At 45.3% G+C, this 27,250-nt stretch overlaps 1 protein-coding gene and 1 long non-coding RNA gene across 5 annotated transcripts in view; one reads left to right on the top strand and one right to left on the bottom strand.

The window, feature by feature from the left end:
- Positions 1–23,754, top strand: part of LOC129046238 (uncharacterized) — a 33,666-nt gene extending 9,912 nt beyond the window's left edge. The window contains exons 3-4 of one of the 2 annotated variants that reach the window (XR_008507160.2): positions 19,073–19,943; positions 22,851–23,754. This is a non-coding gene — a long non-coding RNA (uncharacterized LOC129046238). Of the gene's footprint in view, positions 1–19,072; positions 21,726–22,850 lie in introns of those variants that run through there. The other variant, XR_008507159.2, reaches the window with a different exon arrangement.
- Positions 7,186–27,250, bottom strand: G6PC1 (glucose-6-phosphatase catalytic subunit 1). 3 transcript variants are annotated; one of them, XM_045888855.3, is made up of 5 exons: positions 26,852–27,250; positions 17,136–17,245; positions 13,920–14,025; positions 13,171–13,286; positions 7,186–11,208 (listed from the first exon to the last, which is right to left on the bottom strand). In XM_045888855.3, the coding sequence occupies exons 1-5, from the start codon at positions 26,923–26,925 to the stop codon at positions 10,697–10,699; spliced, it is 918 nt and encodes a 305-aa protein (XP_045744811.1). In that variant the 5' UTR covers positions 26,926–27,250; the 3' UTR covers positions 7,186–10,696. The 3 variants fall into 3 exon arrangements, 2 of the variants coding, with proteins under 2 accessions (XP_045744811.1, XP_045744812.1); XM_045888856.3 differs by lacking the exon at positions 26,852–27,250 and adding an exon at positions 19,214–19,443; XR_006793227.3 differs by lacking the exons at positions 7,186–11,208; positions 13,171–13,286; positions 13,920–14,025; positions 17,136–17,245 and adding an exon at positions 24,013–25,310.

The raw sequence follows: 27,250 nt of genomic DNA, 5'->3' as shown, positions 1-27,250 counted from the left end.
AAAAAATGTAATTTGTGCAAAGATATTCATGTGTTGCTATTTATAATCCAAATAATCCAAAAGCCAAATAAGGAAATGACTCGGCAAACTATGGTATAGTGACATAAGGAAACACCAGTGACCAATTTTAAAAACAGGAATGCAGCCTTTGCTGGCTCTAGGGAATGTGTGGATTTAAGTATTTTAAGTGACAAGGAACACCACATGGAAAGTTTACAACTCTGTAAAATGCTCTGTTGCACAAAAAAGTCTGGAAGTGAGTTTTAAGGAAGGAAAAATGTAGTTTAGAGCTGAGTCTGATAACTCTTCTGTAAGGTTGCATGTGAATTACAATATCTGTTGCAGGACATTCTGGGGTCTGACCGTTTTGAGTCTGAAACAGTTATTTAAGTATGTAAAGGAGACAGTTATAATATAAATCAAGCAACTTTGTTTTGCAGCAGGAAGTCTTCATAGGTATGTGCCAAGGCATGGGAAAATGTGAACTCTGGCATCCGAACTCTTTGCTCTACAATCTAGAGATGCCTGGGAAGGACTGGAGGGCTGCTGGTATGAAAGAGATGTGTTGGGTATGAAAACCTGTTTGGAATCCGTCTGTTGTCCCCTGGCAGATCAGTCCTCAGACCTTGCTGAGGGCTCACCAATAAGCAGCCGAGTGGCAGGGGCTTATTTTTTTCATGGGGAGAGAGGAGGAAATTAGATTTCAGAAGCCAGAATAAATTGGAGCTGCCAAAGGAACACCTACAAAAAGTAACACCAATTCTTCAGTTACAGAGTCAGGTCTATAGCAGACTGGCACTTCTTTTTTTAAAAACTGGGAAGAATTCAGAATAGGAAATGGGACATTCATATCAAGAGGCTAAGAGGAGGGGTGCGTGGGTGGCTCATTCGGTGAAGCCTCGGATTTCCGTTCAGGTCCTGATCTCAGGGTCCTGGGATCAAGCCCTTCGACAGGCTCTGCACTCAGTGCAGTCTGCTTGTCCCTCCTGCCTCTCTCCCTGCTCTCTCTCTCTCTCAAATAAATAAATAAAACCTAAAAAAAAAAAAAAAAAGAAGCTAAGAGGACATTAAATCAAGGAGCAGGAAGGAGATGGATAAATATTTGTGGCAAGTTCAGGGTGGTTTTATTTTTTTTTTAATAATTTATCTTGGGTAGGAGTTAATATTTAACAACTAGAAAGCAAGGAAACGTGTTCACTGGAATGGACTATTATTAGTTAAAGTTTACATATCATTTAAAATCAATTTTTCTAGTGGAGTCCCCTTTTTTTTTTTTTAAGATTTTATTTATTTTAGAGAGAGAGGTGCTGGGGGAGGGGCAGAGGGGGAGGGAATGGGACAAGCAGACTTTGTGTCCAGTGCAGAGCCCGACTCAGGCTCCATCCCAGAGCTCTGATATCATGACCTGAGCTGAAACCAAGAGTCAGATAGATGCTTAACCAACTGAGCCATCCAGGCACTCCTACTAGTGGATTCTTAACATCATCATCAGAAGGCTATTTGTCCTGGGATTGATATTTTTCCTTTCTCAACCTTAATTTGGGCAGGAGACACAATCCAATTAGAATTTTTTTTCATTGGCAATTAACAAAAAATAAAAGAGGAGTTTGTACCGATAGTAATGGACACTGAGTTTTGTAGCAATGAGATATCAAAGATACTTCTGCTTTCTTTAAATAAATCAAGCCCAAGCTCGGAGGAATTAAGCCCAGTGTTATGCAGTGTGTTTTAACTACGTTCTTTGTCCAGCTAAGAATGTGTTTTGTTTCACTCATTCTTCTCCCTGGTGATTTAACAACAATGTTAAATACATCCAGAGCCTTTCCAGGGAGGCGCAATTTGTCTACCAAACTCATACTTGGTGGCTCCTGGTCAGGCCCCGCTCGCCTCCCTCACCCTAACTCTTTAGCTGAAACTCTCAACCCGTCTATACCTTTATCTTGTATTTAATGATGGCCACATTTGTGGATACCCACAACTGGTTCAGCTTCAGGGTCTCTATGAAAAGCCTGAAGGCAAGATTGATTTTACTTACAGGCACCCAGACGCAAGGACTCCAGTTACTTTAACAAGTCGACTTTGTTGGAGGGAAAGATGTTAGATTTTAGCACCATAAATCTCCCACTTGAGACAGGACTGGAGGAGGGGCTGCTGGGCAGACTAGAAGGACCCATTTGCAAAGCAGTGCTCTGGTGCCGGGTTGAAAAACATTCACTGGAGAAAATTCTTTCAGGCAAACTGATTGACTCTCCTTTCTCTGGGGTTTGTTAAAGGGGATTCTCAGTCCTGGCACTATGAACATTTGGGGGAGGATAATTCTTTGTTGGGGGAGGCGTGCTGTGCCTTGTAGGATGATTAGCCACCTGCCTGGGCTCTACCTACTAGACACCACTAGCAACATCTCCAGTTATGACAACCAAAAAATGTCTCTAGACGTGGCCAAGTGTCATCTGGGAGGCAAAATCACTCCCGGTTGAGAACCATTGGTTTATTAGATATTTTGTGTGGAAATAATGGTATTGGGGTAATAGCATGAGATTATCCTCTCTTGATGAAGACAATGAAACACTCCAACTTCATCTTCTCTGCCCCTGCTTCCCAGGAGGCTCAGCCCCAAATAAAAATTGAGGGCGACTCTTCCCCTCATTGAACTCTTCTCCAGCACTTTCCTATCCTTCATCAAATTATTTCCCCGATTCTTTTTCCTCAGGGTTGGAGTCTTACAGGCATCCTGTAACTAATTGGAAATCAGATGAAAGAGTCCAAAGTGGGCAGAATCCTCTCCAGGTCTTTTCTCTTTCTTAACATAGGTTGAGTTCAGCCATCCCCTAATTTGAGGAATTAACTCACCAGTCTGACAGTTACTGTGTGGGGGGTCATTTGCCCCATGGAAGTTCGTAGAAGCATACCCTGTAGAAAAGGAGAGAGGGCATAGTTCTGGAGATAACAGTTTGGTGGCCACCGTGCCTCGTGAGCCTGCTGGCAATGCTTGGAGAACCAGATCAAAGAAGGGCTGTTTGCATCAGCTTTTTTCTGAAGCAACTCTGATACGTGTCAGGAGCGAGGGAGCCTTACCCAAAGCTCCCGAAACAAAGGAACCCTTTGGAGGTCTGGTGCAGGGTGTCCTCGGTGGTTTCACTGCAGTTTGTAGGGAGAGATGCTGCCGCTGTCATTCCCTTGCAGTCATTGTATGGGAGGGGTGGGGAGGGGGTGGGAAAGGGACCCATAAGGAGGGCCCTGGTCGTCTAAAGACATAACCAAAATAAAGAAAATTGATTTATGCCACCGGGGCTATCAAATCAATTCCGCTAAATTACCTCTCTCAAAAGGCTCATTTGAGGGGGTGCCTGGGTGGCTCAGTTGTTGAACGTCTGCCTTCGGCTCAGGTCATGGTTCCAGGGTCCTGGGATCGAGACCCACATCAGGCTCCCTGCTCCGCGGGAAGCCTGCTTCTCCCTCTCCCACTCCCCCTGCTTGTGTTCCCTCTCTCGCTGTCTCTCTCTCTGTCAAATAAATACATAAAATCTTAAAAAAAAAAAAGGCTCATTTGTGTTCTTCAGGTGGGAGGATCAAGCACGGGTCAGGGGTGGCCTTGCCGACAGGCTGAGGTCACCCTGTTGAAGGAGGAGGTTAGTGGGGAAGACGGAGGAGAAAAGATGGGATTCTGGCGGCATGCCCTGGCCAAGGAGTGCAAACAGTTCACTGTGGAGGAGAAGGAACTTGGTTTTCTTCCTTTTGCCTCTGGGTAGAAAGTAACGAACGCAGCTGACACAGCACTAGAATTCCCAGTTCTGCGCTGGAGCGGAATGAGAGGAGTCCCAGCAGCTTTCAGACTTGGAGTTGAATTAGCTGATCTGAAGGAAGTGACTGTGAACTGTGAAAAGCAGAAAATGAGAGCGAGAAGAAAGAAAAGTATTGAAAATGTGCTTCCTGGAAAACCACCCTTCTGCTTAAAAAACAACAGCAACAACTCCCCACCCCCCCAAAAAACCCACAAGAAACCTAAAACTCCATAAAAACACCAAATTGCTTCTTGTTTTAGTTACACTTCTGCCCTGGAAAGATTTTTGAGAGCAAAGGCGGAGAGGAGCACATAACATAATTAAGAACAGGCCACCTTGAGGGGCGCCAAGGGGGCTCAGTTGTTAAGTGTCTGCCTTTGGCTCAGGTCATGATCTTGGGGTCCTGGGATCGAGATTAGCATGGTGGGGGGGGGGTCCCTGCTCAGCAGGGAGTCTGCTTCTCCCTCTTTCTCTGTCCCGCCCCCCTGCTTGTACTTTTTCTCTCAAATAAATAAATAAAAAATCTTTAAGGGGAGGCGCCTGGGTGGCTCAGTCATTAAGCGTCTGCCTTCAGCTCAGGTCATGATCTCAGGGTCCTGGGATCGAACCCCACATCGGGCTCCCTGCTCGGCGGGAAGCCTGCTTCTCCCTCTCCCACTCTCCCTGCTTGTGTTCCCTCTCTCGCTGTGCCTCTCTCTGTCAAATAAAAAAAATCTTAAAAAAAAAAATCTTTAAGGGGCGCCTGGGGATCTTAGTTGGTTAATTCCAGGGTCCTGGGATTGAACATGGGGCTCCCTGCTTGGCGGAGAGTCTGCTTCTCCTTCTCCCTCTGCCCCAACCCCTGCTCATTCTCTTTCTTTCTCTTGCTCTCTACACTCTCTCTCAAATAAATAAATAAAATCTTTTAAAAATATCTTTTAAAAGAACCCTTGAGCATGGTTATTGTAGCTGCGGCTCTCATGGGGTTAACAAGCCTGGTTCTGGTTCAAATACGCTCTGCGTTCACTTCTGTTTCAACAGCTGCATGTTGACACGCAGGAGACAGGCAAAGGGGAGACTGCTCTCTGCTAAGAATCAGGAGACCCGAGGACAGGTTACGTATATAGCTTAGACGAGTTGTTTTCCCTCCCTAGGCCTTACTTTCTGTATCTATGAAATAATTTTTTTTTAAGATTTATTTATTTATTTATTTGACAGAGAGAGACACAGCGAGAGAGGGAACACAAGTAGGGGGAGTGGGAGAGGGAGAAGCAGGCTTCCCGCGGAGCAGGGAGCCCGATGCGGGACTCGATTCCAGGACCCTGGGACCACGACCTGACTCGAAGGCAGACGCTTAACGGCTGAGCCACCCAGGCGCTCCTGAAATAATTTTTTTTTTTCTGAAATAAATTTTTGAATAGGATTAAGAGTGAGCATCTTTTTCTTTTTTTAAAAAATAAGGGCCAATTCAGGAAAATTAAAATTTTTATAGACTTTTTTCTTTTCTTTTTTCTTTTAAAGATTTTATTTATTTATTTGAGAGAGAGAATGAAAGAGAGAGAGCACAAGAAGGGGGAGGGTCAGAGGGAGAAGCAGACTCCCCGCTGAGCAGGGAGCCCGATGCGGGACTCCATCCCGGGACTCCAGGATCATGACTTGAGCCGAAGGCAGTTGCTTTACCAACTGAGCCACCCAGGCGCCCTAGACTTTTTTCTTTTTTATGAAGAAGCAGCAACCCAGAGACAGCTTTTTATTTTTATTTATTTTATTATTATTTTTTTATTGCAGTGCAGCTGAGACACAATGGTACGTGAATTTCAGGTGTGCAACATAGTGATTCAGTATCTATACATTATGCTGTGCTCACTGCAAATGTAGCCAGCATCTGTCTCCGTACAACACTATTACAATACCATCCACTGTATTCCCTGTGTTGTACCTTTCATCCCAGTGACTTACTGAGTCCATAACTGGAAGCCTGCTCCTCTTACTCCCCTTCACCCATTTTACCCATCCCTCCACCCCCCACCCCTCTGCCAACCACCAGTTTGTTCTCTGTATTTATGGGTTTCTGCTTTTTTTGTTTGTTCCCGAGGCAGCTTTTTAATCTTTCACCCTGAAGTTAGATTTTGGGTTTTGGGTCGCCCATCACTGGACTAGACAATTGCTAGTTTCTTTTCCAGATTAATTAAGTTCTTGGTTCTCTAATGGCAGTGACTTTTGCTGGCTGTTTCTTCATACCATTTCTAGCCAATTCTTTCCTTAACAACATCATCTGAAGGCTATTTGGCCAGCGTGTTTTCTGTTCTCAAGAGGCTCTTGAAAAACCCTTGGATACAAATGATATTGTCCTATTTTATTTACACATACCAGCCTTAAAGGCATCTGTCCTAGTTTGGCAGTTACTATGGAATGAAATCAATAAATATTAATAATTCAGCAGCTAAAGGAATGGTGTTCAGAAAACAGGTTAGCAAATTTTGAGGGGTTACAACCAGTCAATTGATTAGGGCTGGAACTTCAAATATCCAGACATGTCTTCAATGAAATGCTCTTGGAATGCACGTTGGAACAATGGAATAAAGCCATTGCTTTATTAAAACAGCAGGAGCTCACTGACATTTCATCATGTGAAATCTGAACCCCTCATCAATCCTGCTGTGAAACTCTTCCAAAGTAAAGAAGTAGACAAAGCTATCAGACAGGGTATGCTTCTAGGAAATCAAAAGAGATGGCAGAACAAAAAACACTGTAAAACTTTTCCTTGCTAAACCTTTGGGAAAACAGTCTGGCACTTCCTTGAAGGGTTAAACACAGCATTACCATATGATCCAGCAATTCCACTCCTATATACATACCAAAGAGAAATGAAATCATGCATCCACACAAAAATTTGTACACAAGTGTTCATAGCAGTATTATTCATAATAGCCAAAATGTGGAAGCAACCCAAATACCATAAACAAAATTTAGTATATCCATAGAGTAGAATATTATTTGGCCAAAAAAAGAAATGTAGTACTAATACATGTTATTACGACATTGATGAACCTTGAAAACATCATGCTAAGGGAAAGAAGCAGACACAAAGGGTCACATATTGCATGATTACATTGGTATGAAATGTCTACAACAGCCAAATCTATGAAACAGGAAGTAGCTCAGTGGTGGCCTAGGGCAAGGGGGGAGCTGGGGATAAAAATGGAATTGACTTCTTTATTTTTTATTTTTTAAAGATTTTATTTATTTATTTGACAGAGAGAGAGAGAGAGAGAGGGACCATAAGCAGGTGGAGTGGCAGGCAGAGGGAGAGGGAGAAGCAGGCTCCCCGCTGAGCAGGGAGCCCAATGCGGGACTCCATCCCAGGACTCTGGGATCATGACCTGAGCCGAAGGCAGACGCTTAACCAACTGAGCCACCCAGGCGTCCCAAAGCTGTACTTTCTTAATGGATCTATTTTCCTAGGGCAATAATACAAATGTATAATGTGTGTGTGTGTATCATCCCCAAGTGTACTTCCTCAAAACTGATAGACTGCTAGAACAATCTATCAAATTATGCGGTGACACGACATGGATCTTGGTTTATTTTATTTTACCTTTTTTTAAAGATTATTTATTTATTTATTTATTAGAGAGTGAGCAGGAGAGAAACAGCATAAGAGGGGAGAGAGTCAGAGGGAGAAGCAGGCTCCCCGCTGAGCCGGGAGCCCGATGTGGGACTCGATCCCAGGACCCTGGGATCGTGACCTGAGCTGAAGGCAGTCGCTTAACCAACTGAGCCACCCAGGCGCCCTGGATCTTGGTTTAAAACTGTCATCTGTCACTTATGTTTACCTTCATCCTGAGGACTCACCAGTCATTTCTAAAGCAAGCACACCTCTGTAACTTGGGCAGCGGGTCAGTGATCAGAATATGCTAACACATTGGCTACCGTCTATTAGGAGTTGATCGTGGGCTGATGCTCTTTCTGCTCAGCCTTTCCCATCACAAATCCTAAGCCTTTAGCACTGTTTCTCGAGGAGACAGGTGGCCATCCTAAGGAAAGGTAGCAATCTTGTCTTTGTGGATTCTCTGACCTAAGCAATTTTCACAGTCTCTTCATTTTCTACACCTGTACATCGATGTGTACCAAAAGTTCCTTGTGGTAATTCTGTCTTCTCATTTTATCTCCGTTGTAGAAATAGTCCGTTACTTCCTGTCTGACCTAGATAGTCTGAGCATGACTCTTAAACTCTTTTTTTGAAAGAAAGAAAAGAAAGAGCTAAAGTTAAACCAATATGGTTAGTTCTAAGAGTTATGTTGTAAAATTGCTTTTGAAATATGGTATCTTCATACTTGGAAACTAAGACTAGCTCACTGGGAAGATCACTCAAAGTTTTATAATTCCCTCGACCGCAAGAAAACAAATTCTCTCTGGGCTGAATTCAAAGTTGTATCTGGCATCTGAAGGAAGGTTTGAAACAGTCGCTGGTCTTTTTTTTTTTTTCTTTCAATGATGTATTAATTTGAAGTAGGCTCCACACGCAGTGTGGGGCTTGAACTCAGGACAGTGAGATCAAGAGTCGCAGGCTCCATCGACTGAGCCAGCCAGAAAGAGCCACCAGTCTACTGGCATCCATCCCTGTGACAGGGCTACAGGGTGAAGTATGGACTCTGGAATCAGGCTGCTTGGTTCTTAAACTGGCTTCACCATTCTGGGCAAGATGCCTATAAGAACCTATAAGAACCCTCTACCTACAAGAACCTTTGTTCTTATTCATATGTAATGTGCGGATAAATTATAGCCCCCAACTCACAGAGATGTTGGGAGTATTAAGTGAATTAATTGTATGAATAAATAAAATGCATAGAACAGAGCCTGGCAGAGAAGCAGTACTCAGTAAATTTTATCTATCATGTGTCCCTATCAACCTCACCAACTGCCAGGGGCTGGGGCACTATTCACTTTCTGCAAGAATCCTCTTGCAAGGAACCTGGACCTGGTCCCTGAGAACAAATAAATCATCAAGGATGAGGTCAGGCCTGAGCAATGGGGCTTGGTTTAGACAGAGCAAGACCATTTCCCTTCTTCCTTGGGAAGACCAGTAGCGTCTCTGAGGAGTCTCATGCCCCCTGAAGAAACCAAATCCAGTAAGAGGACTCAACTTTCCTGAAGATACACATGCAAAGTTCTGAAGTGAGTGAGCAGATATCATCCTCAGTAGATCCAGGGTTATGCCTTTGGAGGGGGTGCCCTGCACCCAGGATGAAATGGATCATTTGGAAAGAAAACTTCGATAACTCCCTTCAGCATTCCTTGCTGCTATGACTTGCTCTGTTTAGACTTTCTTTAACCATAACCCCAAACCTTGCTGATGCCGGCTTCCTGGATTCCAGAGTCTACGCAGTCTTTTTCCGCTGCTATGACTTACATCCCCTGATTGCTTAGTTTGGTAATGACCCTGTGTATTTGCCTTTAAGTTGCAGCTTGATCCCTTAGAGCAACTCATGCTGACCTGTGGTCTGGTAACTAATATTCAATCTTGGCCAATGATATCGTGTCTGTGTTGATACCCTCAAGGCTATCTGTGCCCCATGGACACTGTAGGTCCCCTGGCTCCATTGGCAATCCTGGCCAGCCCAAGACTTTCTTTCTCCAAAGGGAAAATATAGGTACACAGAGACTAAATGATTTGTTTAGGGAAAAAGAAAAGAGCTTGAAATTTAGCTGAGCCAGAATTAGAACCTTCAGATCAGATTGCATCTAAAATACAGTAATCAGCAAGACTTCATTCTTAAATAAAATGTTGTTTTAATAAAATACTGCACATATATATTTTTCTTTTCAAAGATGTTATGACCAGGATGGCTGGTGTGAATGGTAATATATGGTGAACTATATAATTAGTAGCAAAAACAAGGACTCTCAAATAAATAGGCTTAAGCATTTTTTTTAAGACATTCTGCAAATCAGCTGAAACTTAAGAACAGGCAAGGGAGAGCTGGCTTTTCCTCCAAGCATGTGCTCTTGGTTGGCTTGGGATAGAGAAAGGAGTCATATTTACCCTCTAGGAATCAAAAGTAACATTGGAGTGACCTTCTGGAGAGAGGAATCCTTGCCGTCTCCTTGACTTTTTGCCCAAGATTTCAGAGTTTAACTAAACCATACAAAAGCACTACCCCCAGAGCTGCATTTAGGCATCTCTGTATTTGGCAGGATGTGGAGCCAGTGGAAAATTCTAGGGAAGGCCGAGCTGGGCTAACAAGGAGGAAGATCTAGTGTGATAGAGGAGAAGTTGACTATATCTGCATGCTCTGACCCAGTACAAATCTAGGTCACTGTGGCCATTAGGAAATCCTAGTAAATGCAAAGACCATGGATATATAATAGAAAATATAAGAAGCAGAATTACCCCACTAACTACCTATTAATTATACTTTAAGTTGGTCCCTCACTATTGAGAGTCGCTTACCTAAAGATTCAAATATAATCAAAGCCATTTAGATATGGTGTAACATAATTTGCATGATGTGCAGGATATGAAAAAGTCTTCCTTAATCCATCACCCTTCTTTCTCTATCAAATCCACTGCTCCTTTCCCTTTTCTGTGTAAGGATGGGGACAGGTAGAAAATTCTCAGTTGAGATCCCCAGCCTGGGATTGTGAGCTGGCCCTACCTGGAAGTCTTGTCTTTGTATATCTCAAAGAAGAACAAGTAAGTCTTCAGGGAAAAATCCAGAAGGACCCAACTTCTAACAGATAAGGCTTTCTCAACTAGCCTTATTAGTTTTTCAAAAAAAAACCCCACCCAATACAATTAGAATTGCAAAGGAGGAAGGGGTCAGCTGAGCTGACTCTAGCACCTGGGCCTCAAAATGGGCTAGCAGAAGACCCTAGCCACCCTCAATGGTTGGCACGGTCATTGACTTTGAATACTGAAGGCTCCACATCCCTTACAAAGACTTCTTATCCTGCTGGCCCAGGACCCGGGCAAGGCAGTAAGGGATGAGGCTGACAGATGCCAGGGGCACGGCTGCACTCTTGCAGAAGGACAGGAAATAGAAGATCAGCTCAACTTGGGATGGGGGTTTCAAAGAGTCAAAGAGGTGCAGGAGGATGAGAGAGACCACAATGCAGCTGAGGCGGAATGGGAACCACTTGTTGAGCTTGCCCTTGCAACTCTCCCTGTACATGCTGGAGTTGAGAGCCAAGCCCAGGCCAAAGAGGGTCCCCAAGTTCTTGAGGAGGCTGGCAAAGGGCGTGGTGTCAATGTGGACCCATTCCGGCCGCTCACACCATCTCTTGGCTTTTTCTAGTGTCCACAGGAGGTCTACACCCAGTCCCTTGAGCAGCAGGTAAAATCCAATGGCAAAGCCAAACAAGAAGAAGGTAATGAGAAAATACTTCTTGAGGCTGGCATTGTAGATGCTCTGGATGTGACGGAAAGTTTCAGCAACAGCAATGCCTGTGTGGAAGAAAGAATGACTGTGAGAAATAGGGAAGACTCTGGACCTTCAGCTATGGGGCGGGGTTTGGAGCCATTAGTGACATATCATCCATCCTGCCATCTGTGGTAATACATCCCAGATGCTAGATTAGAGCATCACCGGGTTTATTCCCATGAGTGACTCCAGTCTGTCCTCAGCCATAGACTCTTTCAGATGGAAGAGTCCTATCACATACATTCTCCCACTGCACGCATGTTTCCTGTCAGGGGTCCTCATGTTTCTACTTGAATACCCACAGGGGTAGAGAGCTCACTCCCACTTGGGCAGCCCATTTCATCTTTGAATGGCTTTGATTATCAAAAATTCTTCCTTGTGCTAATCTGAAATGTGACCCCCCCCCAATGCCATCTATTGGTCTCAGTTATTTCTGTAGGAGTTGAGTTATAAATCTAGAAGCTCTTTATAGAGCACATTTGAAGACAGTTACTCTTATCTCTAACCTATACCTTCTCAGGTCTTTCATGTAACATGGCTTCTGGGCTCTTCCTCAAACATGGCACCCAGTACTAAACGCTGCGTTCCTTTTGTGGTTGTCATGAAACCATTATCTCCCCTGTACTCAATGCTCTTCTTGTAATGCTACTGTGTTCTGCTCCCACCTGTCTTCTACAATTTCCCTAAGGAAATTTCCAGTACCTCTCATAATGTAAAGAAAGTCTTTCTTACACTTAACCTAAGTCTTTTCTGCCCCTTATAAATGGGATCTAAGAAAACACAAGTATAGTTGACCCTTGAACAACATGGGTTTGAACTAGGTGAGTCCACTTATATGCAGATTTTTTTTGATAAATATAGCAGAGACCTGTAAATGTATTTTCTCTTCCTGCTGATTTTCTCTCTTTTTTTTTTTTTAAGATTTTATTTATTTATTTGAAAGAGAGAGAGAGTGTGAGGTAGCATGAGCAGGAGGGAGGGGCAAAGGGAGAAGCAGATTCCCCGTTGAGTAGGGAACCCCACATGGGGCTTGATCCCAGGACTCCGAGATCATGACTGAGCCGAAGGCAGACTCTTAACCCACTGAGCCACCCAGGTGCCTCTGATCCTGCTGATATTCTGAAGAACATTTTCTTTTCTCTCGCTTGCTTTATTGTAAGAATGCAGGATATAATACATATAACATGCAAAATATGTGTTAATCGACTGTTTGTTATCGGTAAGGTTTCCAGTAGGCTATTAGTAATTAAGTTTTGGGAGAGTCAAAGTTATATGTGGATTTTCGAGTGCACGGAGCGGGGCCGGGCGTCAATGCTCCTAACCCTTGCATTGTTCAAGTAGCAACTGTATTCAAAACTCTGAACCTATAAGAAAGACCAACTGTGGGTTTGAAAATTAATTTACCCAAATAAAGAGCTTTTCTAGGACACTGTTAATTTGTTAAATTTGGTAGATTCCCTTAAAACTAAACTAAGGGCCAGGGCTCCTGGGTGGCTCAGTCAGTTAAGCATCCGACTCAATTTCAGCTCAGGTCATGATCTCAGGGTCCTGGGATTGAGCCCCACCTCTGGCTTCACGCTCAGTGTGGAGTCTGTTTGAGGTTCTTTCTCCCTCTCCCTCTGCCCCTCCCCAACTCTCTCTATAAATAAATAAATAAATAAATAAATAGTAAAAACAACAACTAATGAGGGGCCATTTCCAATGGCCAGTAAAAAATAAAGAATAAGAAAAGTAAGGAAATTTCAAGCTAATTCAATTGGTAAGTTAACTTGAAGTATTGCAACTTTTCTGAAACATATTTAATTGTGTAGATCTGGGCCCTCCTATAGAAATGAACGGTTTCACCCACCCTTAACTCATAGCCCACTGAAGTGCTAACAGCATTGATTACACACAGAATATGACTGGCTGGCTGGGATGGTGTCCCAGTTAGGGAGACATGGCATAGGAGGGGCAGGAAGGGAGAGAGCCAGAGCAGCTGATACCTGATAGGACTCCGGCAATGACCTGATGGGGAAAATGAGCAGCAAGGTAGATTCGGGACAGACAGACGTTCAGCTGCACGGCCCAGAATCCCAACCACAAAATGATGTTCAAACACCTGCAACAGAAGAGGCCATCATAACAGAACCCAGATATGCACACTTTAGCAAGGAGAACAGCCTGGCAAGGACACCGGGGCCTGGCCAACTTAGGTGCAGTCAGTGGAATTTTTGTAAATTGAAGCCTGTAACCCACACAGCTCAGAGATGCCTGTGTAACGTACTTAACCCTTCCACACGTGAACGTTAAGTTCCCGCATTTTATATGTGTGATAATTCAGCATTTGCCCAGGGGCCGCATGCTCAGAATTCTCTGTAGTAGGAATGTCATACGTTTCTTTGTTTTTCAACTTGGACCAGGCAACTCTTTGGTTGGCACAGAAATGGGTTTTTATTTAAACCCTGCCAGAACTACACTGTGTGATCTTGAGCAGTCCCTTTACCCTGTTAGGCCTTGTTTCCTTATCTATAAAGTTAGGGGTTGCTCTTGTAGGTCCCTTCAAGCCCTAACATCTTGTGCCCTTCACGTTTGCCCTCAGCAGAAATGCCACAACTCTGCTCAGTACCAACCCAAGGGGGGGTGGGCCAGCTGTGGGGAATGTGAGGAAGAGCAAGTGGTGTGTCTGTTACAGAGACAGTCACCTCCTGCCCGCACCCCAGTCACTGCCTGCACCCCAGTGCTGAGTTCTTACCGAAATCTGTAGGTTGGCTTTCTCTTTCCCCGAAAGATAGCGAGGGTGGATGTGACCATCACGTAGTATACACCCGCTGTGCCCATGGCATGGCCAGAGGGACTCCCTAAAGGGTAGGGAACAGATGAATGGATGAACTAAAGGTGAAAAGTCTCCATCTGGGACATTGTAATGGGATGTCCTCTATCCATCCATCCATCTACCCATCCAGCTTTCCATCCATCTATCCATCCAACTATCTGTCCATCCACCACCCATCTTTCCATCCTTTCATCCATCCATCCACCCATCCTGCCATCCATCCATTTATCCATTTAGTCATTTATTAAACAAGTATCTATGGGCACCTGGTGACTCAGTCAGTTAAGTGTCTGCCTTCGGCTCAGGTCATGATCCCAGGGTCGTGGGATCTAGTCTCGCTTTGGGCTCCTTACTCAGCAGGGAGCCTGCTTCTCCCTCTGCCTGTTGTTCCCCCTGCTTGTACTCTCTCTCTCTGACAAATAAACAAAATCTTAAAAAAAAAAAACCAAATATCTATTGGGCTCCTACCACATGCCCAGCACGGTACTAGGCTCTGGGAGTAATGGTAAGCAAAACCAGAGAAGGCCCCAGCTCTTGTAGTTATATACAGTCTAGAGGCTACACAAAGAATCAGCATACTGGGTGTATAACTGCAAATCAATCTGCCCTCCGTCACCTCCCTCTACTCCCTTGTTGCTCACTCTGTTCCAGTCATCTTGGCCTCGTTGCTCTCCTTTAAACATACTCCTACCTCAGGGTCTTTGTGCTATTGGTGTTTCTGGCCAGAGAACTCTTTTACCAGAAATTTACTTGCTAATTTCCTTGCCTCCTTCAAGTTTCTGCTCAAATCTCTCCTCAGGGAGTCCTACCCTGACCACCCTACTTAATACTTCAACCCATACTTCCTGATCATTCTACCCTGAGAGAGAGAAGGTCTTGAGATGCACCACCCAGATTCCCTTCTAGACTGAAGGATTTATCTTCCCAGTTGAGAATGTGGTCATGGATGGCCCTCAGCTCTCAACCTTCTTCCAGCATTGCCCTGAGCTGAAGAGAGCCATTCTGATCAGGGTTACCTCTCCCCAGGGGCAGCCTCTTCCCAATCTCTGCTCTAAATTGGGATATAAGGGCCTGATCCTCTTGACACAAATCTGGGCAACTCTGAAGGGTCATCCTCAGCCTCAGAGCTCCCTGTGGGGTTGGCTGAGACTGATTCCAAATTAGACTTCTCCTGCCCAGGTGGTTTCTGTTCCTTCCTTCCACATGTGTTGCTCCTGCATGCAACACATGGGAACATGGACTCCTGCATGCTAATCTACGTCTGAGTCTGCTTCCCAGGGAGTCCCATAGATAAAACCTTGCCTCTCCTTTTCTCGTCATCCTCCTCCTCCTTCTTTGCTCCTTCATCCTCCTCTCCTCCTCCTCCCATTCTTCTTCCTCTTCCTCCTCTTCATTATCATCTTCTAATATCTTATATCTTTTACTCATGTATTATGATTTTGTATATTGTGCATGCACACGCACACACACACACACACATCATTCAAATTTCAGCTGCACCAATGTCCACAATAGCCAAACTGTGGAAAGAGCCAAGATGTCCATCGACAGATGAATGGATAAAGAAGATGTGGTATATATATATACAATGGAATATTATGCAGCCATCAAAAGGAATGAGATCTTGCCATTTGCAACGACGTGGATGGAACTGGAGGGTATTATGTTGAGCGAAATAAGTCAAACAGAGAAAGACATGTATCATATGACCTCACTGATATGAGGAATTCTTAATCTCAGGAAACAAACTGAGGGTTGCTGGAGTGGGGGCTGGGGTGGGAGGGATGGGGTGATGGGTGATAGACACTGGGGAGGGTATGTGCTCTGGTAAGCGCTGTGAACTGTGCAAGACTGTTGAATCTCAGATCTGTACCTCTGAAACAAATAATGCAATATATGTTAAGAAAAAAAAAAGAAGAAGAAGGTAGCAGGAGGGGAAGAATGAAGGGGGGGAAATCGGAGGGGTAGACGAACCATGAGAGACAATGGACTCTGAAAAACAAACTGAGGGTTCTAGAGGGGAGAGGGGTGGGAGGATGGGTTAGCCTGGTGATGGGTATTGAGGAGGGCACGTTCTGCATGGAGCACTGGGTGTTATGCACAAACAATGAATCATGGAACACTACATCTAAAACTAATGATGTAATGTATGGGGATTAACATAAGAATAAAAAAAATTTCAGCTGCACAAGGGCAGCAATATTTGTTTGTTTGTTTTTTTTAAAGATTTTATTTATTTATTTGAGAGAGAGAGAATGAGAGAGAGCACATGAGAGGGGGGAGGGTCAGAAGCAGAAGCAGGCTCCCTGCCAAGCAGGGAGCCCGATGCGGGACTCGATCCCGGGACTCCAGGATCATAACCTGAGCCAAAGGCAGTCGCGCAACCAACTGAGCCACCCAGGCGCCCAGCAATATTTGTTTTCTTCACTAAGGTACTCCAAGTACCTAGAACAGTGTCTGGCACAACATAGGTGCTCAATAAATAACATCTGAATGAATGAATACGCTCTGAAGTGAACAAAGGGTTTGTGAGAACAAATAACTAAGGGCCATGCCCTAGTTTGAGAGTCAGGGATAGGGTCCCTGAGGAAGGGATGCTGGCACCAAGACTTAAGGGTGAGTGAAGAGGTTGGGTATTCTATTGCCTACCGAAAAAGGAAATCTAATCTATCATTTGATTGCACAAGAACTGTCTGGTTGTATCTAGTAAAGCACAAGCATGGCGTGGGATTGGACAGTCAGCTCAGGAAGATACATCTACTTGGCCAAGCCTTGGGGAAGGACAGCCAGGGGCTTAGGCTTCTCTTGCTCTCCCTCCCTGGACAAAGGGCCATAATGCAGTTACTCTCATGAGCCCTTTGCCCATAAGAGTACCTTTGCCTCTCTGGACTAGCAATGTAGGTTCTGGAAGTATTAGGCAGATTTCTAAAGTAGCAGTAATGTGCTCTTCGGGAAGGCCTCCTTGAATTAAATTAAACTGGAGTTGTACCCTATTGAAGACTATGCCTAAAGCTTGAAGGAGCAGTCCTCCTCATGTCCCCTCAAAGACAGCTTCGTCTGCAGTGACGGCTGACAGGTGGCCACAGTAAGCAAGGTCCACCCAGCTTCTGTCTCTACCGGGGCTGGGACTCTCACCTGGTCCAGTCTCACAGGTGACTGGAAACTGCTTTATCAGTGGCACGGAGGTGTTGCTGTAGTAATCGGTGTCCATGACCCACCAGTATGGACGCTGTCCAAATAGAATCCTGTAAAAAAGCAGAACAAGCGTCTGGAGTTACTGCAAGAACCCTTTTGCCTGAAGCCCACACCTTTGAGAAAAGAGAGTAGTGTGAGGAGAAGATTCATGTGATCCTAAACAGAAAACTATTAGCTTTGGCTGCCTCCAAGAAGGGGACCCGGGTGGCTGGAAAGCGGTAGGGGAGGGAGACTTTTTCTGGTACATCGTTTATATAACTTTGGAATTTTGAACTATTTGAATGTATTATTTATTCAAACAGAAATAAACTCAAGATCCTAAAAAATCCCTATTAACGGAAGCTATGTGACTTTTTTTTAAACCCCAGGAAGAATTTGTCCTGGAAGGACACGTACAGAACTATAGTTTGCAACTTGGACTTGCAAATCCTGCCAGGACCCTATGCTCTTTCCTCAGATCTCAGGGAGTCTTGGGTTTCCTCTGACATCAGAGAATGTGCCCTAGTCCCAGGGACAAGCACCCTCAGGAGATGTGGCCTCCTTGCCCTAAGAATTACTCTCTGTAAGGACATAGCTCCAGGTGCTTACTTTGTATCCTTTCTACCTTGGAAGAGGGTATAGCTCAGACAAACCACTTCCCCCTTAAAAGTACTAGATATGTTTTTCGTTGTGGAAACAGATGTCAAGGGTCAGCCCCTCGAGGGATGGAATAGTGATTTTTCACCAAAATCAGACAGCCACTAACTCTGACCTTTGCCAACTCAGAGAAAATGCATAATTCTTCAACCGAGATCAGATGTTTAAAATAACCCTTTATCTGTTTACTTTTTAAGGTCATGCTGTTGAATAAGGGACATTACAGACAACATTTAGATTATTCAACAGAGATTTCAGAACCATATCGATATGCCTTGGGCCTCTCGACCCCATGACAATTTTTATTTTTGGACACTAAGAGATGGTTTATTGTTTATGGCCAAAGAATATTAGAGCTAGAAGGGTCTTCAGAATCACTTGACAGTAGACATAGATAGTTTAGGGACGGTAAAGGTCTTAGCTGGCCCAAGCTCTTTATTTTGTAGATGAGGAAACAGAGACCAAGCCGGTAATGTGCTAGAGTCAACAGGTACTGGCTAATAATTGTAAAATATTTAGGATTTTGGCAAGCTTGACCCAACAGTAGATTGAAAGTGGCCCCAATGGGAATATAAACGCAGGAGAAATGGACAAATGCTAACATTAGGGCTTCCTCCTGCCCCCTGAGAGAGTTGGTTCATCAGCATTGAATATAACATAATTTTTAAGAACCTTGCCTCTGAAATCAGCCTGCCTGGGCTTAAATGATGCCTCTGCCTTTGACTGCCATGTTGGTCTAGTTGTGGTCGTTTATCTCGATGCCTCGGTCTCTTCATCTGTTATATTAATTATGGTAACTACCCCACAGCAAAGCACGTGGCACATGGCCTAGTACCTACTAAATGTTCAATAAATGTTAACTAGAATTATTATTAAGGTCCCAGAGATAACTTAAGTTTACAGATTATAAAATAGAAACTCAGAGAGTTGCTTTGACTTGCCCCGGACATACAGCCGGTAGGTGCCGAACAAGGGTTGGAGCCCAGTTCTCTGGGTTACTTCTCATTTTTCCACGCAATGGGTTTTTCAGTTATCAACCTGTCTCCTGTTTTCAGACATCATCTTTCATACATCTATCTTCATGTTACCTATTCTGCTTCAAAGTAATAAAACTCTGCTTCTTTGCTTATAACCTATACTTCAGACTTTTCACTAAGTCCAGCTGGCCTTCCATCCACATGAAATAGCCTTGCCTGTATCTTCAACTTATTGACAGGGTTTTCTCTGTCTTCCCTCTTTAGGTAGGCGATCCACAGTCGGAGGGGAGTAACCTGTGGCTTCCCGAATAGCACAGAGAAGGCAACTTCCGATGCACAGACATTTCCAGAGAGAATGCCGGCTTCTTCCCTTGCCGAGCTCCTCTCTGTCTGGCTCTTACTCACCACTTAAAGACAAGGTTGAGCCAGTCTCCAATCACAGCTACCCAGAGGAGCTTGATGCCCACAGCTTCACGGAGATGGAACCAGATGGGGAAGAGGACATAGAAGGCATTCCTGAGGTCTGCGATCATGGACACCAGGATGAACCAATCCTGGGAGTCCTGGTAATTCACCTGGAGGTAGTGCGTTGACTGGATCCCAAAGTCATGAAGAGCATTCATTCCTTGCTCCATCCTTCCTCCCTGGCTCCTCAGGCAGCCTTCCGTTAAGCCCTTGCAGCGTTTACAGACTTGGTGGTGATTGCTCTGCTATCAGCCTGCGCCTTGCCCCTGTTTTTATACACCCTGGATCCAGTCTGCAGGTCAACCCAGCCCTGATCTTTGGACTCAAAAACCACTTTTGTCTAAAATCTATTGATCAAAGGTGCATCACCAGGAGGTTGATGCAAACATACTCAGGGTGATTTACGTAAAATAGGAAAACAGGCACACAAAAACAGCCTGATCTGCCATGTACTCGGCTGGGCCAATTATTAACTTTGGCAGGCTGCTTGGTAGCACAAGGGCTGCCCTCCTGGCTCCCAAACCAGGCCAGAGACACAGGACAGAGTCTACATCTGCCATGGTTCTTGCAAAGATCCTGATTTCATATCTGCAAGTGCACTTATTTGCAGGCAAACAAAAGTCTTGGTGCTCTAGCTGTCATGTTTTAAGAATATTCCTTTTAAAATGCGGTAAGTTCTCTCATCCTGGGAACCATCACCTTGCTGGGCCTTTCTTAACTGCAGAGGGTCTCTGAAGTGCCTCTGGTCTGGGAGCTCAAACCCTCTTCCCAGCGTTGGCTCTGTATCTCTTAGGGCCAGAAAATAATCATCTTTGAATGCACTGATTAATTCACTTAATGTCCTTCAAGTTGGGACCTCTGGGGTTTTAACACACAAGTTTAAGCAGTAGAATGAATGTGTGTTCATGCAAAAACAATGTGATAATATGTGGTTTTCAATAAAAACACCAGCAAATTGGGACGCCTGGGTGGCTCAGTTGGTTGGGTGTCTGCCTTCGGCTCAGGTCATGATCCCGGGGTCCTGGGATCGAGTCCAGCGTTGGGCTCCTTGCTTAGCAGGGAGCCTGCTTCTCCCTCTACCTGCCGCTCCCCCTGCTCATGTGTTCTCTTTTTCTCTTTCAATCTGACAAGTAAATAAAATCTTAAAACAAAAACAAAAACAAAAACAAAAAAAAAACACCAGCAAATTGGTGACTGGGGACTCTGGAAAGGGCTTCTGTACTTTTTTAATGCACTTGAATGTAGCTGAGACACAATGTTACATGAGTTTCAGGTGTACAACTTGGTGATTCAACAACTCTACACATTATGCTTTGCTCACCACAGTGTAGCCACCATCTGTCACGGTACAACATTATTACAATACCACTCACTGTATTCCCTGTGCTGTACCTTTCATCCAGGTGACTTATTCATTCCATGAGGTCTGGAAGCCTGTATCTCCTGCTCCTCTTCTCCCATTTTGCCCATCCTCCCACCCTTCTTCCCTCTGGCAACCATTAATTTGTTCTCTGCAGTTATAGGTTTGATTCTGCTTTTTGTGTTTATTCATTTGTTTTGTTTTTTTAGATTGCACATATAAATGGAATCATATGATATTTGTCTTTCTCAGTCTGACTTATTTCACTTAGCATAGTACCCTCTAGGTCCATCTGTGTTGTCACAAATGGCAAAAAAAAAATCTCATCCTTTTTTATGGCTGAGTAATACTCCCGTGTGTATGTGTGTGTATCTATATGTATCTATATATATACACCATATCTTTATTAATTTATCTATGGATATATAGTTGATTTGCTTCCATATCTTGGCTATTGTAAATAATGCTGCAATAAACACAGGAATGTATGTATCTTTTTGAACTAGTGTTTTTGTTTTCTTTGGGTAAATGCCCAGAAGTGGAATTACTGGGTCATATGGTATTTCTACTTTTTTTAAAGATTTTATTTATTTGAGAGAGAGAGAGGAACCGGGCGTGGGGCAGAGGGAGAGGGAGAGGGAGAAGCAGACTCCCTGCTGAGCAGGGAGCCCGATGTGGGGCTTGATCCTTGGGACTCCAGGGTCATGACCTGAGCCAAAGGCAGATGCATAACTGACTGAGCCACCCAGACGCCCCTGGTATTTCTATTTTTAATTTTCGGAGGAAACTCCATACTCTTTTCCACAGTGACTGTACGAATTTACATTCTCACCAACAGTACATTAGGGTCTCTTCTTCATCACATCCTTGCCAACATTTGTTATTTCTTGTTTTGATTTTAACCATTCTGACAGGTGTACAGTGATATATATTTTTAAAAATATTTATTTATTAAGTAATTTCTAAACCCAGTGTGGGGCTCGATCTCATGAGCCTGAGATCAAGAGTCAACGTTCCTCTTACTGAGCCAGCCAGGTGCCCATGTGAGGTGATATTTTATTATGGTTTTAATTTGCACCTTCTTGAGGAGTTTCTATATTTTCTTTCTTTCATTTGTACTTGGAGATTATATATATATATCTATATATAGTCTCCAGGAAGTCAGTACAATTTTATTATAGCCCTGGATATAGACAAGGAGTAAATAAAAGTAACAGATACCAAGTTATGAGAAACAATGCTGCCTGCTTACCTGCACAAGCAGAAACCATCCTGTAGCAGTGCATAGACCAAAACCTCACACACTGGGTCACCTAGACCTCTGAAGGGAGCAGGGGGCTGAATCAGGTGACCAACTGACATTTTCAAAGATTAGAGCTGGTTAGAATAAAGTTTTCAAAACTTGCTTGGATTTCCCATCAGTAAGTGCATATTGCCTTGTAAGGGGTAGACTGGGGACAAGGAAAAGAAACTCAGAGCTAATGAATGGGTAGTAAAGGCTGACAACATTCCATGCTGGAATTGATTACAGTGTCATCCAGGAGGTATGATCTGGAATCCCCCCACCCCACCCCCGGGCTCCCACCGAGCTCAAGCGGACTCCAGCTGCCCTTGACCACATTGTCTCTGCTGGTCCAAGCAACCCCATCCTGCCACCTCTAGCCTAGAGAGCAGCTAATGGTGGTGGTGGCGGCTGTGGGGTGAGGTGAGAGTGCAGGTGAGGCTTGTGGTTGGCAATGTTGTGGAGGGGGGGTGTTCTGCATTGTCAGGACTGCAAGGCCACGGGTATTAGGACCCTTCCCTCTACTAGATTAGCCATCCTCAAAAGTATTGAGGAACTATTGTGGTGATCCCTGGGGACTGGAGTTTTTATGGTCTGAGGTGAGTCGAGGGTGAATAGGGCAGATCCTCTGACAAAATATTCAAAGGCCACTGTCTGGGTCTCCACAGGGCTGCTAGGAGCCAGAGCGTCTGACTCGGGTGGGGTTCCATCATATGCCTCAGCAGATGAGAAGCCAGTGGAGAGCCCTATCTTCTGGAAGAACCACAGGGAGAAGGCTCGTGTTGATAAAGAGTCATGATGGGGCTGATAACCCATTCTGGGCATACTGGGCAGCCTTCTGGCAGGCTGCCCCTCCAGGGAGGGGGACCCTCTTGGTCAGAGCAATTGTGTACATCATGAGACCATTTACTAGTCTTTACCTTTCCACCCTCCAGCTCCTTCCTGCTGCCTCTAGCAAATTTTTATCATGTGCAGAAAAGAATGAGGCCCCAAAGGACCTGACTCTGCTAGAAAGCTGACTGAAGAGAGAGATTGTAGAGTTCTCAGATCCTCAACGGACTTGTGGATATTTGAGGTGAATACCATGAACAAAGCATGTGCGTTGCTAGAGATTTGGCTGAGGATCCACTCAGTTAGAGACCTGTCTCCCAGAGGCAGGGTTCCATCATTTCCACCAAATCCTGTCAGCTTCCCCTTCAAGAAGTTCTCCAGTTTAACTCAACAAATGTTTCCTGAGCAAAGCACCTTGCCTGGCTCTCTGAGGGTTCAAAGTTAAATCCCCATGTTCTCAGGGACCTCGACAATGTGGTGGGGCAGAGAGGCCAGGCCTTTAACAGCCATGTCAACTGGAGGACCCTTAAATTAAAGCTGAATCCATTTGTACAAATATAAATGAGTTCCTTATTATTTTGTCCTCAGTGGAGATGACTCAAGACTTACTAACGTCCTCTGGGGAAATGACCAGCTGAGTCTGGGAAGCAATGAAGATGGAAAATTATAGAGGCCCCCCCGCCTTTTTTTTGACAGGTACACTAGCCGGGTACTCCTCAGGCACTTTCTCCACAAACAGAAACTCAGAGGCCTGGGGATCTTGGTTTGGGAAGAACATGAAGGAAAGGGGCCAGAAAGTACAATCTGGTCTGTTATTAAGTAAGCACAGCTGGTTCCAGTGTCCTGGCACATCCTTCTCCAAGAACAAGTTTGACTCACTCACTCGAACAAGTTTATTTGCCGACAGGAAAGTGAAGAGGAAAAGGAGCCAGAATTTGCCACACACCTCATCCAAAAATTGTATTTCTTACCAAAAAAGAAATTCTGACTTCACCTGCAGCCATGTCCTCTGTTCTGGCTGGGGCTCTGCGTTCTGTTGAGGAAGGAGCTGCCTTTACCTCGCTCAGCTGCAATCACTAGAGGGGTCTTGTCTGCACACAGAAGCAGGGATGCAAAACCCAGCTTCGATCCAGGGCTTTGAGCAGAGTAGACTTCTCTGAAGGATGATAGCTCAAACTGTACAAGATCCAGTTTTATTTTTTTAAATTTCTTTATTTTGGGGTGTGTGTGTGTTTTGTTTTCCTATGAAGTGATCAGTGGGGGTAAGGTGTTTAGGGGGAGACAGTAGACACTGGCTGGATTGACGACTGTCACCCTTTCAATGAGTGACCCAGTTCATTTTTTACGAAAACATGTTGGGGAAAGCAGGTGAAGGGAGAGGTGGGTTAATCATTGTTAGCCAGTGAAAATGACTGACTAATCTCTGGCGTGGTGAGAAAGTTCAGCTTCGGGACCTTGAACTGTGCATCTATTGACCAGGTGAGGGGAGCATGGTTGATGTCTCAGGATGGGCTGGACATTTTGTCCACAGAAAAATCCTGGAGGGCATTTGCTTCATCGTCAACAGTGAAGAACTCCCCGCTCGCTCCCTTTCTCCTGCCAGCCCAGGGTCTGCCTTCTACCAGCATCAGGTGGATCAGGAGAACTTTTACAGGAAGGATGGACGGACCGTCCTTTGCCTCCCCGCCATCTTCCTTAACCGTCCTCCCCAAAGAAGCTGTTGTTCCCTCCAGAGAATACCTGTTTCCACCAATCGTCAACCAGCCCCCTCCCCACCAGATGGTAGACAGTTCTCCCGCTCTTCATCAACCCTTTGGTGGTGCCAAGTCACCCGAGCCCTCAGGACACATTCTTGCTGTCAGATTTGATCCTTCCTGCCAGGAGTTAAACTTTGTCGATGGTGCACTGCACAGGCAGAAGCAAGGGAAGTAAGTCTCCAAAACAGTGGTCGGAACTATTTGCAAAAAGCTCATTTCCCCCTTTGTTTTGGTCTGTACCCCAGAGGCAAAGAGGGGGTGTCTGAGGTGAGACGGGAAATGTGACTCAAGCTAAGGATCCAGTCCCAACCTGCCATCCCCTCCTTGCTTCTTTTTTTATTTTTATTTTTTTTTAAAGATTTTATTTATTTATTTGACAGAGAGAGAGCACAAGCAGGGGAAGCAGCAGAGAGAGAGGGAGAAGCAGGATCTCCACTGAGCAGGGAGCCCGATGCGGGGCTCCATCCCAGGACCCTGGGATCATGACCTGAGCCAAAGGCAGAGGCTCAACCGCTCAACAGACTGAGCCACCCAGGTGCCACCCCCCCTCCCCGCTCCTTGCTTCAACTCACAGATTCTTCGAAATTCTTTGAAAGAATTAGGACCGAGGAAAGAAGAAGGGAAGGGAAACCAAGTCCTACAGCAGCCAGAGCTCAGCCAGGTGGGAGGTGGAGTGAGGTGGGGGCCGTGGGGTATCGGTGGCTGTGGGGCAGAAGGAGGGTCTTGGTTTTCCTCAGAAGATTCTCGGAAACACTCTCAGGCCTCCAGTGGGCAGCCCCGGAGACCGCTCCTCCCTCACCGCTATCACTAGGATTTAAAAGGAAAAGGAAATATTACAAGGGAATATTAAAGAGCTATGTGACCTTGGCTGAGTCACTACAGTTGTCTGGGTTTGACTTTTGTCAACAGTTAAATAAGACTTGGCGACTGTCACCCTCTGTTCTGAGTTAACCTTCCTGAGTCTTTGGTAGCTCCAGTGAGGTGGTGCCTGGCTTTTAATGATCTAACAGAAGTCAATGATCCATGATTGCTTGAAGGAAAAGATAAATATTTTCATATCTTTTTCATTAAAATACTTTCTAAAGTCCTATAGTCACAGGGCGCCTGGCTGGCTCAATTGGGGGAGGGGGCGACTCTTGATCTTGGGAGTGGGTTTGAGCCCTACATTGGGGTGTAGAGATTACCTAAAAAAAAAAAAAAAAAAGGCGGGACGCCTGGGTGGCTCAGTCGTTAAGCGTCTGCCTTCGGTTCAGGTCATGATCCCAGGGTCCTGGGATCGAGCCCCGCATCGGGCTCCCTGCTCAGCGGAGAGCCTGCTTCTCCCTCTCCCTTTGCCCCTCCCCTGCTTATGCGTGCTCTCTCTCTCTCTCTCATATAAATAAATAAAATCTTAAAAAAAAAAAAAGGCAATATAGTCACACAGTTTTTAAAAAATTCAGAGTTCAAAGGAGTATTCAGTGAAGCCAGTTCCTCCTCCTACCTCTGGGCACCTTCCAGACACTGGTGGGGCCAGCATGCAGCCCAGAGCTGCCGGGGGCCAGGTGGGCCAGGAAGCCCTCCACGGGTGTCCAGTGGAGGGGAGCTCCCCCCACCAAAGAAGGCAGTCAGCCCAGACCTAGATTGGAGGAGGGGTCTGTCCCCTCCCCCTCTCTCCTCCCCTGTCTCTTTCTCCCACAGCTCTGCCCTGCAGTCTTTTAATCAACTCTTTCCTTAATGGCCGCAGCATTTTCATCCCAACCAAAACACCATACTGTACAGCCAGTTATTAGCCCTTCCCTCTTCCGGAGCCCGGCTTGGGGGGACATAATTAGGAAATCAGTAGTCTTGGACCCTCTGAGCCCACACCTTACCCCCTCTGAGAATTCCCAAGTGACGACCACAATGCAGAGAAAGAGGAAGAGGTGAGGCCTGGAATCGTCCAGAAAACAAACAGTGAGGTCTCCCCGCCCCCCAGGCCTGCAGAGGATCCAAGGAACTATTCTGAGCTATGAAAACACGGCAGGGCTCTGCTAGGAAGTAAACAGCCGTCTGTCCCGCCAACGCCTCTCCCTGGACACGGGTGCTGACAGTGCCCGATCTCCGGCCAACAGGCAGGAGACAGAGGGAGAAAGGCAGGGAGAGTCTTGCGTGCCTCCCTCCTCTAGGGTGAAAAGGAAAGACAGTGTTTGCTCTATTTTTAGGATTTTAAAGATTTCCTTCACTTTAGTAGGGCTGAAGTGGAAGGAGGGTGGCACTGGAGTCCCGGAGGTCAAGGGGATCTCTCCAACCTTGAATTCCAGAAGGCAGGAAGCCTGCTGCTCCCTCCTCAGCCCTGTGCAACCTCAGCCTCTGCTCTACTGGGGACTCACCATGACCTTCTCACTGTCAGCTCTGCTGGTTGGTCTTTTCTCATCCTTCTTCTTCCTTGATCTTTTGGCCACATCTGACATTTCTGACAGCTGTCTTGAAGCGTTCACGCTCTTTGTGCTCCAGCAAGCTCTACTTTCCTTTCTCCTCTTCCTCCTCCCACAGCATGATGTTGGACTCTGCTTGGACACCACTTGGATGTCCCACACATTCCCCAAATCCACAAGTTCCTTCCAGACCTGTTCCTCCTCCGGACTTTCTTGCTTTGCATACACCTCTCTTCTTCTGCCATCCTCCAGGCACTGAGCCTGGCACTTGGAGTCATCCTTGATGCCGCCTCACTGGGTTCTGACCATATATTTTCTACTCTTGCTTCTCCTTGTCAATCTCTCTGCTTAGAC

This window comes from Mirounga angustirostris, unplaced genomic scaffold, assembly GCF_029215605.1.
Source record: "Mirounga angustirostris isolate CCGP_5_RB_7025 unplaced genomic scaffold, mMirAng1.0.hap1 SCAF_17, whole genome shotgun sequence".
NCBI classification, from domain to species: Eukaryota; Metazoa; Chordata; class Mammalia; order Carnivora; family Phocidae; genus Mirounga; species Mirounga angustirostris.
Note: the sequence above shows the minus strand (reverse complement) of the source record. Positions and strands in the feature narration are given on the sequence as shown.